This window comes from Mytilus galloprovincialis, chromosome 1 (genome assembly GCF_965363235.1).
Source record: "Mytilus galloprovincialis chromosome 1, xbMytGall1.hap1.1, whole genome shotgun sequence".
In the NCBI taxonomy this organism is placed as follows: Eukaryota; Metazoa; Mollusca; class Bivalvia; order Mytilida; family Mytilidae; genus Mytilus; species Mytilus galloprovincialis.
Window position 1 is genome coordinate 74,080,087 of NC_134838.1, and position 17,188 is coordinate 74,097,274.

A 17,188-nucleotide genomic window follows, 5' to 3' on the forward strand; every position below is an offset into this window, starting at 1 on the left:
AAGCATTCAATACTTATAAATACATTTTTTAGCTAGGATTATGAAAACACGATTTTTATCAAGTTTTTATTTAGTTTTCCTGTCAACTCTATTGTGGGACCTCGTGTCATCTTGAATGATACATTTTATTGTGTAATGAAATTGATTAAGGAATAACGCAAGATTGCAGTGTAGCCAATCAGAATAACGTATTATAATTCAATTCAAATCTTTATTGCCATAAAACTACATATTTATATGTATGTGACACAACATATAATGAAACATACATCTAATGTTATCATAACATTGTAAATGTCCTCCTAATGATACATCTAATAGTTGCCACTGGACATAAAACAGCTAACTATAAATTCATCCGTCATATTTTTGTTATTATGTGAAAATCAAACAACATGATGACACAATAATTATTGCAGATTTTCAATAATGGGAAATAATTGTAAACAAAACCACTCAATCACATCCCTACGACACAAATTAAAGTCTACCCTTTTCACATTAAAATACGTTATTTTTATCTATTTCAATCTATTCTGAATAATTTTAAACAATTTCAAATCAAACGGTCATTTTTCTTCTTTGCCATAAAAAAAAACAATTATTTTCATTTCTAATTTTAAACAAATCGATTGTTTTTCAATGGTCAGTGCCTGTCAGCATTTATAAAACCGTGTTTGCCAGAAAAAAAAGCTACATAGAACAGGAAAATATCAATGTCTTAGAAATACTTCGAGTCCCTACCTGTATTTTCTAATTTCTGTTGTAATGTGTAATGCAAAGTGGTAATTCCTGAATACTATTTTGAACCAATCAAGTATCTAGGGTTAATAACAAATCTATGGACAGTAGTCTCTTTTTCTTTACTCGCAAAGTATTCACCTAAATCATGTTTTATTTATGAAAATTGCTCATTGCTGGCGAATGTTAAACATGATTGATCTCTAGGTTTTCAATTGTTTACATGTTAAGTTACTTTCTTATATCGCAAATCTGACATTTTATGGTAATTGTTGTTTGCATCCAATTGCATCAATGCATCTAAAAGATATAACGCGACACCGTACAAGAGTCGTTATTTTACATAAACTATTAGTATTTTTTTCTTTAACGAAAACGAAATACGAAACCACTTCTCGCAATTCGCTTTGGGGTTATTGTGCTTGTCTTTTGACAAAATATAGCATTGTTTCAAAAACAAAACATATAAGAGTAATATATAAAACTGAACTAGAGTGAAGAGTTGAGAAGTAGGAATTCCGAATTTTAATTGAATGTTTTAAATCTTAGTGTATTTCTGATATATTTCACCGTCACCAGCTAATAAAAGCAACATATATATAATATTTTTGAGATGAACAATTTAAATTTTTTATACCAAACATTTAAAATTTTACTCGGCGTTTATAAATAGCAATGAAAGTACAACATCTTATAAACGATAATCATTGATAGCAGGGGCGTAGCTAGAATGAAAAGGTGTGCAAGCAACTACCTTTACGGGACCCTTTTATGCAAATTTTTTTTTATTCAATTTTCGGTCATAGGACGGTAAAAAGAGAAGCTATATGTAGATAGGACTTATAAAAACATATGAATGTAAAACTATAAATAAATCTTCTGAATAGAGTAATATACATAAACAGCACATATTTGTGATACAGAATTTACTCAAAATTGTCAAAAATCTGCTCTTTGAGTCTAGGCAGAAACAAACTGCTCTATTACTTTGTCAATATTCACACTGAAATCCCGATGAATATGCAGTAATGCTAGTAACCAGTGGCGGATCCAGAAATGTTCATAAGTGGGGGGCCGTTGACTACCTAAGAGGAGGCCCGTACCGGTCATGCTTCAGTTTTTCCAAGAAAAGGGGGCGCGGCCCCCCTGGGCCCCCTAAATCCGCCTCTGGTAATTGTCGTTGTTCATTGTTGATAGACATTTGTTTTCAACATATGTAGTACACTGATAGATCTCCATGGTAGCACTCGCGAGATGTTATAAACCAGCGTACGTGTTCGGCATCGAGCGACCTTCCAATTGAATTGGTCAAAATTACATGCCAGGTAAGTTTCGTATGTCTCAGACAATGTTGCTATTTGTTAGTTTGTTATATTTCCTACAACACGATGAAGTAGATACAGCGCAAAGAAGCGATTTTTTGATAATACTAGACGCGACTCCATTCTCCAGATCCCTAATCATATGGTCTATGAACGCAACAATAATGAGACTTTCCAATACTGTTTTGGCGTGTTTGCAGGGTGAATGGCTCCGGTAGTCTGTCGACCACATCGCCTCGGCATATTTTCAACGATATCGACGGGTTCTGATTATTCTAATGCCGATTAGTACATCTCATTCCAAACTGATGAACCGTACACTGTAAAATGTGCTCCAAAACTACATGTCTTCGACTGAGTTTTACAAATTCAAATCTTGTAAAAGATACAAGTTACTGTCCGATTTTGTCATAATCTCCAATAAATTTTTATTTTGAAACCAAATGCCGTTATCTAATGCTATTTCATCAATTAAAAAAGTGACAACATAGGCGTTACCTTTAACATTTATTTGATAAATTTTTATTTTGGCTTTTTTTTTTTTGCATGCCGAATCGATGTGCACGCAACTGCGTGTTAGCGTATAGGGAGCGAGGCGCCTGGATAAAATTACTGTAAATGAGCCACTCTTTCTCAGGTTGAGATGGAATATGTTCGTTATTTGTTTTAACGAATTTAACAATCGAAACCTCTAAAAAATCGTCTTATGACAAGCACGAAAAATGGCAAAACTAAACTTCCAACAGCAGACAATGATTTCTAATTATACGATATTCTTTCAATGGATGTTTTAAATGCAATGCAGAACTTATCAAGTAAGACATTTCTTATCCCTTTTCAAATATGGAGTCACATGCACGAAAAAGTTTGTCTGACAGCATATTTCATCCTGGCCACAACTCCCCCACATCTACCTTGTAAAAATTTAATGGTATCTCCCTAGTGTCGATTTCGACCTCGAGCTTTAATGGTAACCGCAGAGAAATAGTCAATTGTAAGTCGATTTGCCACTATTCACCACCGACAAATAACCACAAGCTGAGTGAGGAGACTTTCCTGCTATAAGACGTCTAGAACTATTTTCAACCTTGTCGTCTTATTTTTTAAATTATATCATTGATGATCACTACAACGCTTTTACAAAATATTCGTTCTCGTGAAAACTAAGATTTGTTTAACTTTCAAATTTTATCGTGGTCTCTTCTCATGATATAGCGGCTATTTGTATGTTGGCTTTACAGCTAATTTCCGTATGCATGTACAGCGAGACTTTGATTAGCTTGCTTGCTTAGTTTGTATATTTTACAATTGTAATTGGGATAAATTAATGTCCAATCAAATATAATATATACAGATTAAAATAGAGGAAAACACTAAATTCTTAAACAAATATATTGTAAAATGAACACCAAACAAATTTTGATAGAATAGTGTACTGATAAATTTTCTTGTGTATTTTCTATGTTCTGGAAACTTCAAAATCCCATCAAGAATACTTAAATTAAAGTCCTAAGTTTAATAAAGTAAATATATATTTTTTAAAATATCATTTGCAAGGCTGCATGCCCATTGTATCTATCGTTTTCATATATTTCTTTTCCGCCATGCATAAGTTTAATCTTTACTTTTACTTTATTCTATATATATATAATTTGTTTCAGAGATCGATTTATGAACTTTATGCTTAAAATAATTAACCCACAATATATGTATATGGTATACGGCATTTATATACATGTACATGCATAATAATAATCCCTTAAATATATTTTAGTTGATTGATTGAAGTTGTTTTATGTCCAGGGTAAACTATGTCAAACATTTTTATGAAGAAAAAGAGTTTCTAATTCGAAGGAAGGTTTTACGACATATTTTGCACAATGTAATTTAAAGTATTATTTCCTTGTTTCAAAGTAAAAAAAAATAAATATTATTTTTTTTCATATTTAAAAAAAAAAAACGTGGATTTGTTTTGTGATCAATAGAACTTACTGCGACCGGATTTATAATAATGTTTATATTTAGGTGTGTGCCAAATAGGGAAACAATAAACTGGTAATTGGTGACCATTTAGACTTCGTTTAGATAACACACGTCTTCAAAATTAATAGTTTAAAATAAAATTTTGGGAAGTTAAAATTTGAAAAGTGAAACGCTAAAATATATATACAAACCTATTCTATCACTTTGTTCTGAGCAGTCTTAAGGGAAATATATATTGAAACTGTAGGAGATCATAGTGGGGTTAACGACAACGAGCCAGCAATCAAATAACAAAAACACATAAGGACAGCTAGTGGGTAACATATATAGTGTTCACTAATAGATAGGTGTATATGTTTCAGACCATATGAGTATTTGGACCAAACGGTCCGGACCGTATACGTATACTCGTACGGTCCGACCATACGCGTACGGTCGGACCGTATGAGTATACGCGTATGGTCTAGTACGAGCTAACCAGCTAACTATATATGTTATTAAATCATATGTGTTAAATTTAAACAAATTAACATTAATCACAATCTTTATTTTTAGGTTTACTAGTTAATATTATTACAATTACACGGTTAAAATGAACAAATGAACAATTGAAATTAAATATCTGTTTAATTGTATATATCTTGTTCCTTATTTTGGTACTCTCAACCAATGTTACACTTGCTACCACAAGTAACGTACTAATATTTTTTACATTTACATGTTTGCAGTTTGTGTATGTTCCTTAGCATTTGCATTTTTCGTAAAGTTGCTAAATATTCTAAAACAATTGTCCTCCCACATTATATTTACTTCCAATATTTTCAATTTTAGTGTTCATAATTTAATTATTTTACTGAGTGATCGACATGCTAAATACAAGAGATTAACAGATTCAATTAGCGTGAATTTTTTAAATCAATAAAATATAAAAGTTTTTTTTTCAATTACAGTTAAACTTTTTTTGAGAATTAAGTTATATTGATCTGTTATATGCATCTAATTAACTTTGCCAACTTCTTAATATAAATCAGACCGTACGCGTACGGTCCGACCGTATGAGTATTTTGAAAAAAGTACGCATACGGTCCAGACAAATTGTCAAAAATGTCTATTCATCTGGCAAGCCGGACAAATAGCATTTTTACGGGTTTTCGCTATTAGTCCGACCAAAAATCATAATGATGAAGATATAGCATCGTGTTTTGAAGGTTTTAAATAAAGCACGAGTTGTTTTAAAATAATTATATTGTCTAACATCGTTTTATGAAGAAAAAAAACTCATTCTAATAAAAAAAAAAAAAAAAACTGTACATTTGATTCAGATTTTTTGTATTCTAATATTCTAAAGGAATTTGGGTAGGAGGGGGGATGATTCTGTCTTTTGTAGTTCTGCCTATGCATTTCATGTAAGGTAAATAGTCGGGCCAATCATTATTGGCTTTATCTGTGATTCCAAAAGATCCTGAATTTATTGTTTCTGTGAAGTTTGGTTAAAGTAAGGTCCCCATGTGATTATGCACGATTCTTAATCAGCGTAAACGTCAAGTAATGGACAAACAACCCAACGATAAAAATATAATTTAAGAAGCATCTACATGTACATGTATAACTAGTTTTGAGTTAGAGAAATCATTCAATGCCATATGATTCTATTCAGATTTGTGCGTTTTTCGATTTACGAATAAGTCAATAGGATAAAAAAAGTAATTGAAGCAAAAAAAAAAAAAAAGATACATGAAATAACGAATTAACATAAGTTTACAAATACATAGGTGCATTTAATAAAACAACATTTGAACTTATTAATACATTTTTTTCATATTATTGTAATTTATGTTTATGTTCCCGATATGGAGTTCTTCTAAAATTAAATATAACTTGAATGGGTATTTATGGTGTATATACATGTATCACACGTGCTATCTACATGTACAATATACGAAAATGACACGGCTGGGTATTGTAAAGTTACTGAATGAAGATTACTGTCAAGTGTATATCCCCGGGCGAAGAATTTACTGGTTTGTCAAAACGGTTAGGTGTAATTTGTCACATTGTAAAGGTTTGAATCGCGCTCATCTCTTCTTTTTTTTTAATATGAAATGCGCCAATAAATGAAACTTGACATATTCCCCATTTCCATTCTCAATTTGATTAATTGTGTCATATTAACTTCGAAACGATTAACCTATTTTACACGTACATGTAACATTAAAATACTGACTTCAACTGTTGAATAACTTTATAATAACTAAAATTACTAAAATTTGAAATTATGTACTTCTCCTTCCGTATGCCATGTTTTTTGTGTCAATTCTATCTTTCCATCAGGTCCCTAGTGCACTATTTTGTTCTAAGTGCAATAAGGAGGCCCTTTCAGTTTGCGGTATCATCAGTGCACTAAGAAGAAACATTTGAAAACAAGTCTATAATATTTGCGCAATTAAATGATTGTTTTATTGGCGCAAATGAAAGTTGCAGTTTTTACAATAGGTGATGCAAAATAAGAATTGGCATAATTAACTTGTGGCGCAAATTAATTCTTTTCTAGCGAAACTGGATATCGGCCTTCAAAACATTGTGTGTACATAAACAAAACAGTATTCATCTTTTACGCAGTCTAGCCGGAGAATAAAAGTTTTTGCAATTTGTGGGGGAGTTTAATTTTAGAATTTAATGAACAAGAAGATCGTTACAGACCTTAAGTGAATCGGAAAATGAGCTATGCGCGATGAAAGGGAAAAGTTTGGTGCGTCGATAACAAATTTCATGGATGCATGTGATAACTGTAAAATGTCAAGTCTTTAAATAACACCCATTTGTAGAACTGATTATTTCGATCTTTCAAATATGTGTAGAATAATAATTAAAAAATATATTATTTAGTCTCTTTCATATAAATACTGTATTTGTATTTGATCATCGATTGCAAACATAACTTCCAGTGAGAAATATTTCATGTATTCGTACAAAGAACAAATCAACTTCTTTTAGAATACAATTGAATGGTTATTTAGGTAAATGATTTACGACAGAATAAGTGAAACTTGTCCAGAAGCTTACCTCTGAAATAAAGAAATATAAAAAAGGTAGAGTTATTTTTTAATTCTGTATTTTACTCATAATGTACTTAAGCACTTTTTACAGTAAAAAACAGTTTTAACACTGACAGCAGGAATCACAAGCGACGCTCGTTCCATAGATATCTTCAAAGAATTTTTATATACCCCTGGCAGTTTTCGGTTTATATCAGACTCTCACATTGAGGAGAACAAATACCATGCATGGATGTGTTGGCTTTTTTTTTTAATACATTTAGATATGAAACATGTACTTCATATAGAGCCTCATGTATAGAACATTCTTTATAATTTATTGTGTCAAGGAAATATTTGGATCAGAGAAATGTTTGGCGGAGGAGAGAGAGAGAGACATAGAGAGCCTGACTTATATCGCGGTATTTGGTCTAATGTTATTCATGTCAAAATGTGATTGGAGGAAACGTTTCCCATTCGTTTTATATATATTCCATATTGATTGAATCCAATCCAAACTAATATTTTGTTTTATCCCGCATCTTTTTATATTAAATCACTTTATCTTATAACTATAATAATTGAAATAACTTTCTGAAATAAAACCCTAACATACGTGTATATCAGACGTTTAACAAAACGATATACCATACGATTGATGAAACGCTAAACGATATCACATACCATACGATAAACGAAACGCTAAACGCTAAACGCTAAACCATACCATAAACCATACGACAAATAAAACGATTAACGATACCATGAACCATACGTTATACAAAACCATTAACGATAACATTTACCATACGATGAACGAACGATGAACGAACGCTGACCGAACGTTGTACGGACGCTATACGAATGATATACGAACGATGACCGAACTCTATACGAACGATTACCGAACGCTGTACGTACGCTAACCGAACGAAATAAGTGTTAACTTTTACGTTACAGGGACTGTATGTGAATCAAGAAAAAATTCCCCAAACCAGGTATTAAACGATTGTATCGAAACGAGAAAAATCGAGTGCACCTTTTTATGTTAGGGCATGTTTGGGATGTATATTTTGTCTTTAAAACGTACAAAGCAAGAATATTTTATATAGCATCTCGCTTCAGATTCTATCATTATTATATATCAAAGCTACAGGTTGACTTTATAACGTAAAAAATTACAGTACGAAAAGATGAAATATATGGGTCAAGTGAGATACCTATCTAAAGAATCACAAAAACAGAGTAGGTGTGTTCGAATAGCTATTTTTTCTAAAAGTACTTGACGACAGTCTTTTAATTTGGATGATGAAAATGGATATATTCGAAAAAATATGATTTTCTTGTGTGTGATAACTAGGGTTTATAATCTTCAACTACTGAAAATGTTTAGTCTGCCCTTCCACGAAATATTTAATTAGATTTTTTTTAAATGCTTAAGAATTTTCAAAAATTCCATCTGACATCCGAACAGACAATATTTTTAAGTTGAATCAATGCACACAAGATCATTAACTAATGCTCATTAGCTGGTAGAGACATTTGTCTTTTAAAATATAACTGACATATAACGATCGATCGTAATGGTGCTATGTGGATAAATTTATCAGTTTTCAAGAGCAAAATTGACAGAGCGTCATCCCTACAATGGCTTCCATTTCTACGATTGTGAGCATGAACTGGCGTAATGGGGAGATAATTTTGAAGAAGTAGAATCCTGACTGTATGAATAACATTTCTGTATATATACAAATTGACAACGTTCCGCCTTGTGATACGCTTTTCGTACAGTACTATTTTAAGGATCTACTTTGCTGGGGCTCACCTTCACTAGTTTATTCGAATGATATTTTCAAAATGTTTCTGTTATTTTATTTGCATGACAAAATGAAAGACGATATAATATCAATGAGTGTACATGCAAATTTTTGGCATATTTAAAAATGTGTATTTATTATATGTCTTTTAAAGGAATCCCAGAAACAAAACAAAATCTTTTGTCGAGCAGTTGAAGGCTGTGCACCGCATTTTTTTCATTATGCTTGTAAGGTGTCATTTCATCGTGCTTTTGTAGCATTTTTTTCCTTCCTGTTCATTTGCATGTCTTTTGTCAAATTCATTTTAAAAATTAAACCCTCTACTGTAAAAAAGATACATATGGTAATCTTTGCATTTGAAGCACGTCTTATTTTCTTCTACCTATAGGATAAAACTCTCATATTAATATGTATATACCAACACGATTAATCATTTGATATAAAAAGATAGTTATATAAATACGGATATTTCTTAGAATTGAGGGTCATCCTTTAAAAGTTACGGTCATCATTTACAAATTACGGTCATCTTAAAAGCAGTTACGGTCAGCCTTGTTATGAATCTCTGATTCTGTTACGGTCATCTCGATTGTGATTTACGGTCATCTTGGCGATTTTTTCAAATCGAATTTCCCGTTTCATGCACATTTCTCGGAAGTAATTAGTGATTTCCGAGTGATTCTTTTATAAATTTACATCGTTTCAATGTATGATTTGTAAAGAAAATGATATAGAAACACTTTAACAGACAATACAGAAACTGACCTAATTTTTCATCCGACATCTTGGGATGACCGTGAATGCAGTTACGGTCATCAGCTTTACCCCAGTGACTGTACAATTTTCGTTTGAACATTTGTCAAAACAGAATCTCAAATCATGAATGTAAATCCAAGGCAAACAAGGTAAATTAAGATCAAATTTACTTGAATTAAATGCAGAGTTATATTTACGAAGAGACTGTGAAAAACGGGGAACGAAGAAACGTAAACAATGATGTTTCATTTCCAATCTCATAAAAATATTTTTCCGATGAGTTGGATAACCTCCTATCCACTTCGATATTTGTACATGTAACTTTTGATTAGTAAAAAATATAGAAACATCTGCTATTATATATAGTAAAGTAATTGGAACAGTTCTATGACAGAATATTCTGACAGTTCTAATGAGAGGTTAGAAGTGATCTCCACTGTATATTAAGCGCAGACTCAGAGATATACATAATAATGGCTGTTACAATATACTTCCCACGTAAATCTACATGTATTGGAACCTATTTGCAGACCCTTTCCTTTATGTTGGGTTTGAGAATTAGAAGAATTAAACGTTTTTTTTTTCTAGTGGTTTTTTTCGAGCGGTTATTCACATAATTACCCATGCAAGCTACGGATTTATTCAGATATTTGACCTTTATCTAACAGGGAACCAAAAAAGATCAGCCACACACACACCAAACCAATCCTCGCTTCAGTATTTTAATGACCGTATTTGTCCTATTAGAATCGAAATAATTCATGGAAGTCATAGATTGTTACACATGACCTGGGCCGTGATATTTGTTGATTTTATCCCTCGCTAACGCTCAGGATAAAATTAGAATATCACGGCCCAGGCCATGTGTAAATTTCCAACAATATATGGCTTCCATGAATTATTTTCTTAATTATTGACCCCTTAGGGAGTTATTGTCCTTTACACTAAATTTTCAACATTTTTTTGTAAAATTATGTAATCTTACAAAAATCTTGTCCTCTGAAACTACTGAGACAAATTTAACAAAACTTGGTCACAATCATTATTATGGTATCTAGTTAAAACAAATGTGTTCGATGATCCCACCTGCCAAGCAACATGACCAACATAGCGGAAAATAGAACATAGGGGTAAAAAGAGCAAATTCAATGCAGATATAAATTAAATCAGGTTAAGATATATTTGTCCTGACATTTTCAGACGAATCAGAAAAAAACTGTACTTCAAGGACATTTTGTTGTTTTTTATTATTATTTTGAATATTATTACAGATAGAGATAATTTGTAGACAGCAATAATGTTCATCAAAGTAAGATCTACAAAAAAGTCACACATGACCAAAATGGTCAATTGACCCCATAATGAGTTATTGCCCTTTAAAGTCAAACTTAACAATTTATTCGTAAATTTTTGTAATCTTTTACAAAGTCTTGTCCTGAAATTTAACCAAACTTGGCCACAATAAGCATTAGGGTATTTAGTTTTTGAAACGTGTCCGATTACCCTGCTTGCCAGCAAAATGGCAGAAATGGCTAAAAATAGAACATATGTGGGAAAATGCAGTTTTTGAATTATATCTTTGAAACTAGAGCAAAAAGTATAACGGTTGCATTATTTTATGCATCAATTGTAAATAAAAATATCATGTGAGCGACACAGGCTCCTTGGAGCATCTAGTTTGACATTTGAATTTCAACAAATTCGAAATGCAGACATGCTTGCGATGTACATCACAACAATGTGTGTCTCGCTTTCTAAGGCTTGCCGGCATGTTCCCTAATGCTCATAATCTGATATTATGTTTCTAAATACTACATGCATTTTAGAATAGATTTTTGTTACAATACAATGTTTAAAAAATAAAAATGTATAATACAATAAATTGGAAAGAATCTTCTCTTCTGTAAAATTTAAGGATTACATTTGATTACTCTAAAAAAATATGATATAGTGGTAACATCTTTGTAGGAAATATATAACAGATCACGTTCCATCTGACAACATTCAACTTGTTCTCTATTAAACGCCACAATCGATACTATTTGCTTTTTTCGAGATGGTCAGTTTTTTTTTATTGGCGGAGGAAGCCAGAGTGCCCCGAGAGAACCAACGAACCTCGGTAGGAAAACTGACATCATGGTTAATTAAGATTGGAGTCGAACGCACCTGTAATGTTCGGGAAATGAACTCACAATGCTCGTGTTAACATTAGCAAACAAGTACTAGTGATACAATAGTTTGACTACGTAGACCACTCGGTCATTGAGGACCCTCGTTTGCTATTGACATTATTATATGGTATGTATTCTTATTTGCAATAGCTTGTCCAAATATTGATACAGAACGGCTTTGTAAATTTATGAGATACTTAAATATTGTAAATTATCTTATTGTAAATATATTTTGATTCAATTTGTTTTTCTAGCCATTACAATATATCCTTCAAGTTATAAATAATTTCCATTGAATTTTTTTAATCTTTATACAGTTCTGCTTATTTTTAGTCTTCCTGTTATGGTATTGGGACAGAAGTTTTTAATATCTAAAACTTTGCAGTACAATTTGACTTAATAAAAATTATAGCTTATCTTAATATACAAAACTTTCGTACATGACGTCGTGTCCCCGATTTTGGGAATACACATGCTATTGTTGCAAAGGATCTATTTTCCAAATCAATCTGTTTTCTGACATCAGAAAAGTGATCGGCAAATTTTTTCTGAACTGCTCCCGTTTTCAATCGTCATCAAGTCGTTATTCCTTGTATCTCGGATATGAAACTTTTAACGGGTTACTAAGTTTCTTAATTATGATTTAAATCATTATACTATATAACCTTTTGAAGTATTGTTCATTGACCTGCCTTTTTTTTTTGGTGACATTTATATTTTCACACCTTATACTCCAAAAGGACATTACGAACAGGAACTTATTTGATGATTAGTGTAACATGATATTTTGGCCCATTGGTTTCTAAAAAAAGGAATGGACAAAGTTTAGAAAATATAACTAATAAACGGACTGTAACGTAATATGCAAAGTCATAAGAAAATCACATGATAAAATTTTATAATTACAATTTAATGCTCCGAAGAGTAATTAATTGCATGTACATGTATGTCTAAACAAAAATGATTTCCTTGAATGAGAGATATATTATTTGGATATGATTCATTGTAAATTGAACTTTTACATCGACTTAAAATTGAGAATGAAAACGCGGAATGCGCCAAAGAGACAACAACCCGACAAAAGATCAGACAGCAGGCCAGGGTCACCAAAGGATTTAAAAAAATCCTGCACCCGGAGGCCGGCTTCAGCTAGCCCCTAATAAAAAATGTGTACTAGTTGTGTACATACATTTAAAAATCGTCTGGTGCAAAAACGACAACATAATGCTTTAGAAACACTAATACAAAAAGATGCATACCGATCGAAATATTCGTCTGATTGGATGAAATAAACGATTGATGCAAATACATATTAGATATGAATCTTTGGTAGGATTACCTGATTATGTTAAAACTTAAATGCAAATGATCATGAGCCGTGGTGTAGTGGTTAGTGCATTGGACTTAACTCAGAGGTTCCTTGTTCGATCGAAATTTTGGAGATTGAATTTTCGGCTCTCATTGGACACCATTCGCGAGTATAGTCTTGAGAAACGATAATATTCCATCAGACGCTAAATGGTTAACCCCTTTAAAGAGATAGTTATGTCTATTGCACGTTAAAAACACCCATGTAGATTTCGAAAAAGAACATACTAATGCCGCTACAAGGCAGCGCTCGCACCAGCAAAGGGAAAAGAGATTAATATAAGAAAGTACTTGTATCACAATCCACTATGAATAAATATGTTTTAAATCAAATGCAAATAATCTTATAAAATGTATTCATACTATAGAAATAATAAGATGCTTTATCCTCATTTTGTATATGTAGTATGACTACATGCATATATTTCGTATGAGACAAAAATCAAGTGATATTTTAACAAAAGAAAACGTACCTTACATCAGGAATACTTTCACAGTAAGTATATGATAGAACTAGGAAGTATATCTGTTCATTTCTCGAGTTATATGTCAATTTCAAGTTTAATCCAATACTATTTTATACCTTTAACAAGTCATGAATACATTTCGTACAGTATAATTATCTTAGTACATTGTGTTTCAGGTGAAACAATAACTATTACATGTATACAATTACGAATTTAAACAAAATACTTTAAAAAAATCTCGCAGATAAGAATGTTTAAACCATAAAAAAATAACAGTTTAAATAATTTTCAAGGAGCAAGAACAAGGTGAACATGAGCCTCCCCTTTCCTACCTTAACAAAAACATAAAAAGGGGGAGGAGTATAGAAATGCATTTTTTTCCTTTTGTAGACGTGTAGTTTTTACTTCCTTTTTGATTGTGGATAGCACCTCATTTTCTCTATTCATTGCTTACTTTTGAATGTTAATGTGAATTAAAGATGTAAATAAATGAAATGAAGCTTTTAAATGGTCACCTGTATTAGTCATAGTATTACACACTTGTATACTCTAGCTACTGTACTAGGTGTAAAATAACTTGCTTTAAGGAAAATGACTTGTTCATTGAATTTAACGCATGGGAATGTTTTGTATATGAATGAGTCCCCCTTATCAATAGTCCATCACATATGTAATTTAAAGAAACGTTTCTCACCAAATAAATTTGTTAAAATTGTATCACGGCCAAAAATGATTTAAAAATATATAATTAAACCTGTAGTATTTCTTCAAATAAGGTAGGGAAGGTTGACTAGTGTATAGAAATAGATTGACAGGCACAATTCTATGGTTTCTAAAAAGATGATATCCAGTTGCAAATAAAGTAAGTCGAGCTGAGAGTTACAAAAGTCGAGTTGCGAGTTAAGAAAGTCGAGTTCCGTGTCATAAAAGTCGAGTTGCGAGTTACGAAAGATTAGTTGTGAGTTGAGAATGTCTAGTTTGTAGTTAGAAAAGTATACAACCTTTGAAATATAAATGATTTATATTTGACAAATAAGTGGACGGGTACGCGGCCTAAAAGCTTTTTTGTCGAGGCGGCAGTCGGAGTATCTAGACAGAACTGTTATCAATAAGGATATGAGTCGGAATACATTTTGCTACGCTTAAAATCCGAGTGTTGCTGATCAATGTTGAATAGTCTGATCTCCAAGTGACTCGAAGGAAATTAACAAAAATAAAGAAAATCAGTATTCTGATAGGTTTTTTTTCGAAGCTCTACTTTCGGTATATAAATAAAAGTACTAAGACTAGTAACACTATCGGCAGATAATGCATTTTTTATACCAAGGAATTTACATGAAATATTCGTACATGTATGTTATTACCCTCTTTTATGCCTATGGAGAAAGAGCGATCTGCAAAATATTTTGCTTTGAAAAGGATGTAACATAACGTACTTACTAGTAATGTCTTTTTGTAAACGTCCAATTTTCATTTACATTTCTATTCAAAATCAAATTACATTTAATGATATGTTCTAGACCAGGAAGTAGAGGAAGGGTAGTACTTATTGTCTATTAATTTTTTTTTATCTCACTTAAACGGAAATTGTATGTTAAAAAAATGTTAACTATATCTCCGGATTATTAGTTACAACTTGAGGCTCAGTTAAGACATAAAATTGAGAAAGGAAATGGGGAATGTGTCATACCATTAAATATTTAACAGTTATTTAATATTATCAATACCATTCTCCGACCAAGAAGAATGTTGTAGCATAGAGTAAACTAGCTGTGTGAATAATTTGTGTTAAAAATGTCGGTTGCAAACAGATAACTTCTAACTGAAGATTTTAAAGAGATCTGATACAGTCAGACGTACGATTTGTATACCCTTTTCTTCTATTATTTCCCCCTCCTACTGTATGTTGAATCTCCCATTTAGGTTCTTAGCGCATTTGAAATGTTCAAGTACATATGAAGTGACATTCAAGATGTTCAATTAAATGTATGTAAATAAAACGTAGACAGCTACTTACATGATCGATAACGAGTCTATATAAAGAACAACCAAGACAGAAACAATTGAGACGTTACATGACTATAGGAAACGGAAACAAAATTGACACACATGTAAACATTAAATTGTGTCACACAGGAGATGATATGGATATGAACTGGATGAACTGGATGGACATTTTCACCCACCTATATAGGATACATCGTGAAAAAAATATGGAGAGGTTAAGATTGAAAAAAAAATATTCTAATTTTCACTTGTCTATCCCATATACATGTATAGATCTTAAACCTTTTCTAACTGTTTTATTTAAATCTCAAAAGTTTGTTACCTTTTCAAAATTTTTTTTTATTCCCAAATATAGTTATGTGATTTTTTCGAAATGTTTTTCTTTAGTTGGAGAATTGGCTGCAATCTTTATTTTGTTTAAGTGTAGAGATAAAAAAAAATTAACATGGGACGATTCAGAGTTTGACAGATTATATGGACACCTGTTTGTTTAAAAAAGAATATTTGGTCAAAAAGATATCTTTTAGCGTTTTCCTCTTTTCGTTGCTGTAACATTGACATATGCACCATATTTCTTTTAATTCAATTAACGGCATTACATTTATACATTTTGATGCCTGTATTTTTTGTATAAAATAATAAAAAATATTTCCTTTATTCTACCAGGAAGCATAAATTTCACGAGAAGATATGATGTCTGAAGAAATAAAAGCTTAATGAACTGACACTCATCAACAAATGCCCCCCCTTTCCCCCTACATAGGTGTTCTTTAATTTTTTTATCTTTGTGATAAATGCATTTTATACAGATTCTACACGCATCCAATACTACAGTGTTCGTCATACTATCTTGTAAAATACACATTCATGCGTTCTATCTATTTTATTAGAGTTAGTGTTAAGTAAAATAGATAGATGTATAGGCAGTATTGAAGCAAGTATAAATGTTTATTTTCAGTCAGCTATAATGTAAACATTATATTTAGCGATAAGACCTCACGTTAAAATATAACAATCTTTTATACAAACAAGAGGCTCTCAAGAGCCTGAATCGCTCACCTTAATTCTTTTGGTTAAATCTCTCATCAATGATTATTTTGGCTTTTCAATTTAGTTAAATGTTTTTTGGATCGTCCTATTTTCTTCAAAAGCCAAAAAAAATAATCATTTCTCCTATGTTCTATTTTAGCCATAGGAACTATGTTTCTTGACATACAAGGAAATAAAATATAAAATTTATACTAGATACTCTGAAACTCATTTAGCCTAAGTTTGCCTGAAATTGATACAGCAGTTTCAAAGGAGAAGATTTTTTAAAGTAAGTCAACATGATGAACAAATTGTGAAAAAAGTCTTTAAAGGGCAATAACTCCTTAAGGGGTCAATTGACAATTTTGGTCAAATTCACTTAATAGAAGATCTTACTTTGCTGAACATTATTGCTGTTTACAGTTTATTTCTATCTATAATTATATTCAAGATAATAAACAAAAACAGCAAAATTTCCTTAGAATTATCAAT

General features: G+C 31.5%; 1 protein-coding gene across 1 annotated transcript in view; it reads right to left on the bottom strand.

Moving 5' to 3' along the window:
- LOC143083500 (uncharacterized) overlaps positions 1 to 15,185 on the bottom strand; it is a 119,571-nt gene extending 104,386 nt beyond the window's left edge. Inside the window, exon 1 of the mRNA XM_076259760.1 lies at positions 15,101 to 15,185. Coding sequence (XP_076115875.1) covers positions 15,101 to 15,134 — 34 coding nt within the window. The 5' untranslated portion in view covers positions 15,135 to 15,185. The remainder of the gene's footprint in view (positions 1 to 15,100) is intronic.
- Between the last annotated feature and the right edge of the window lie 2,003 nt (positions 15,186 to 17,188).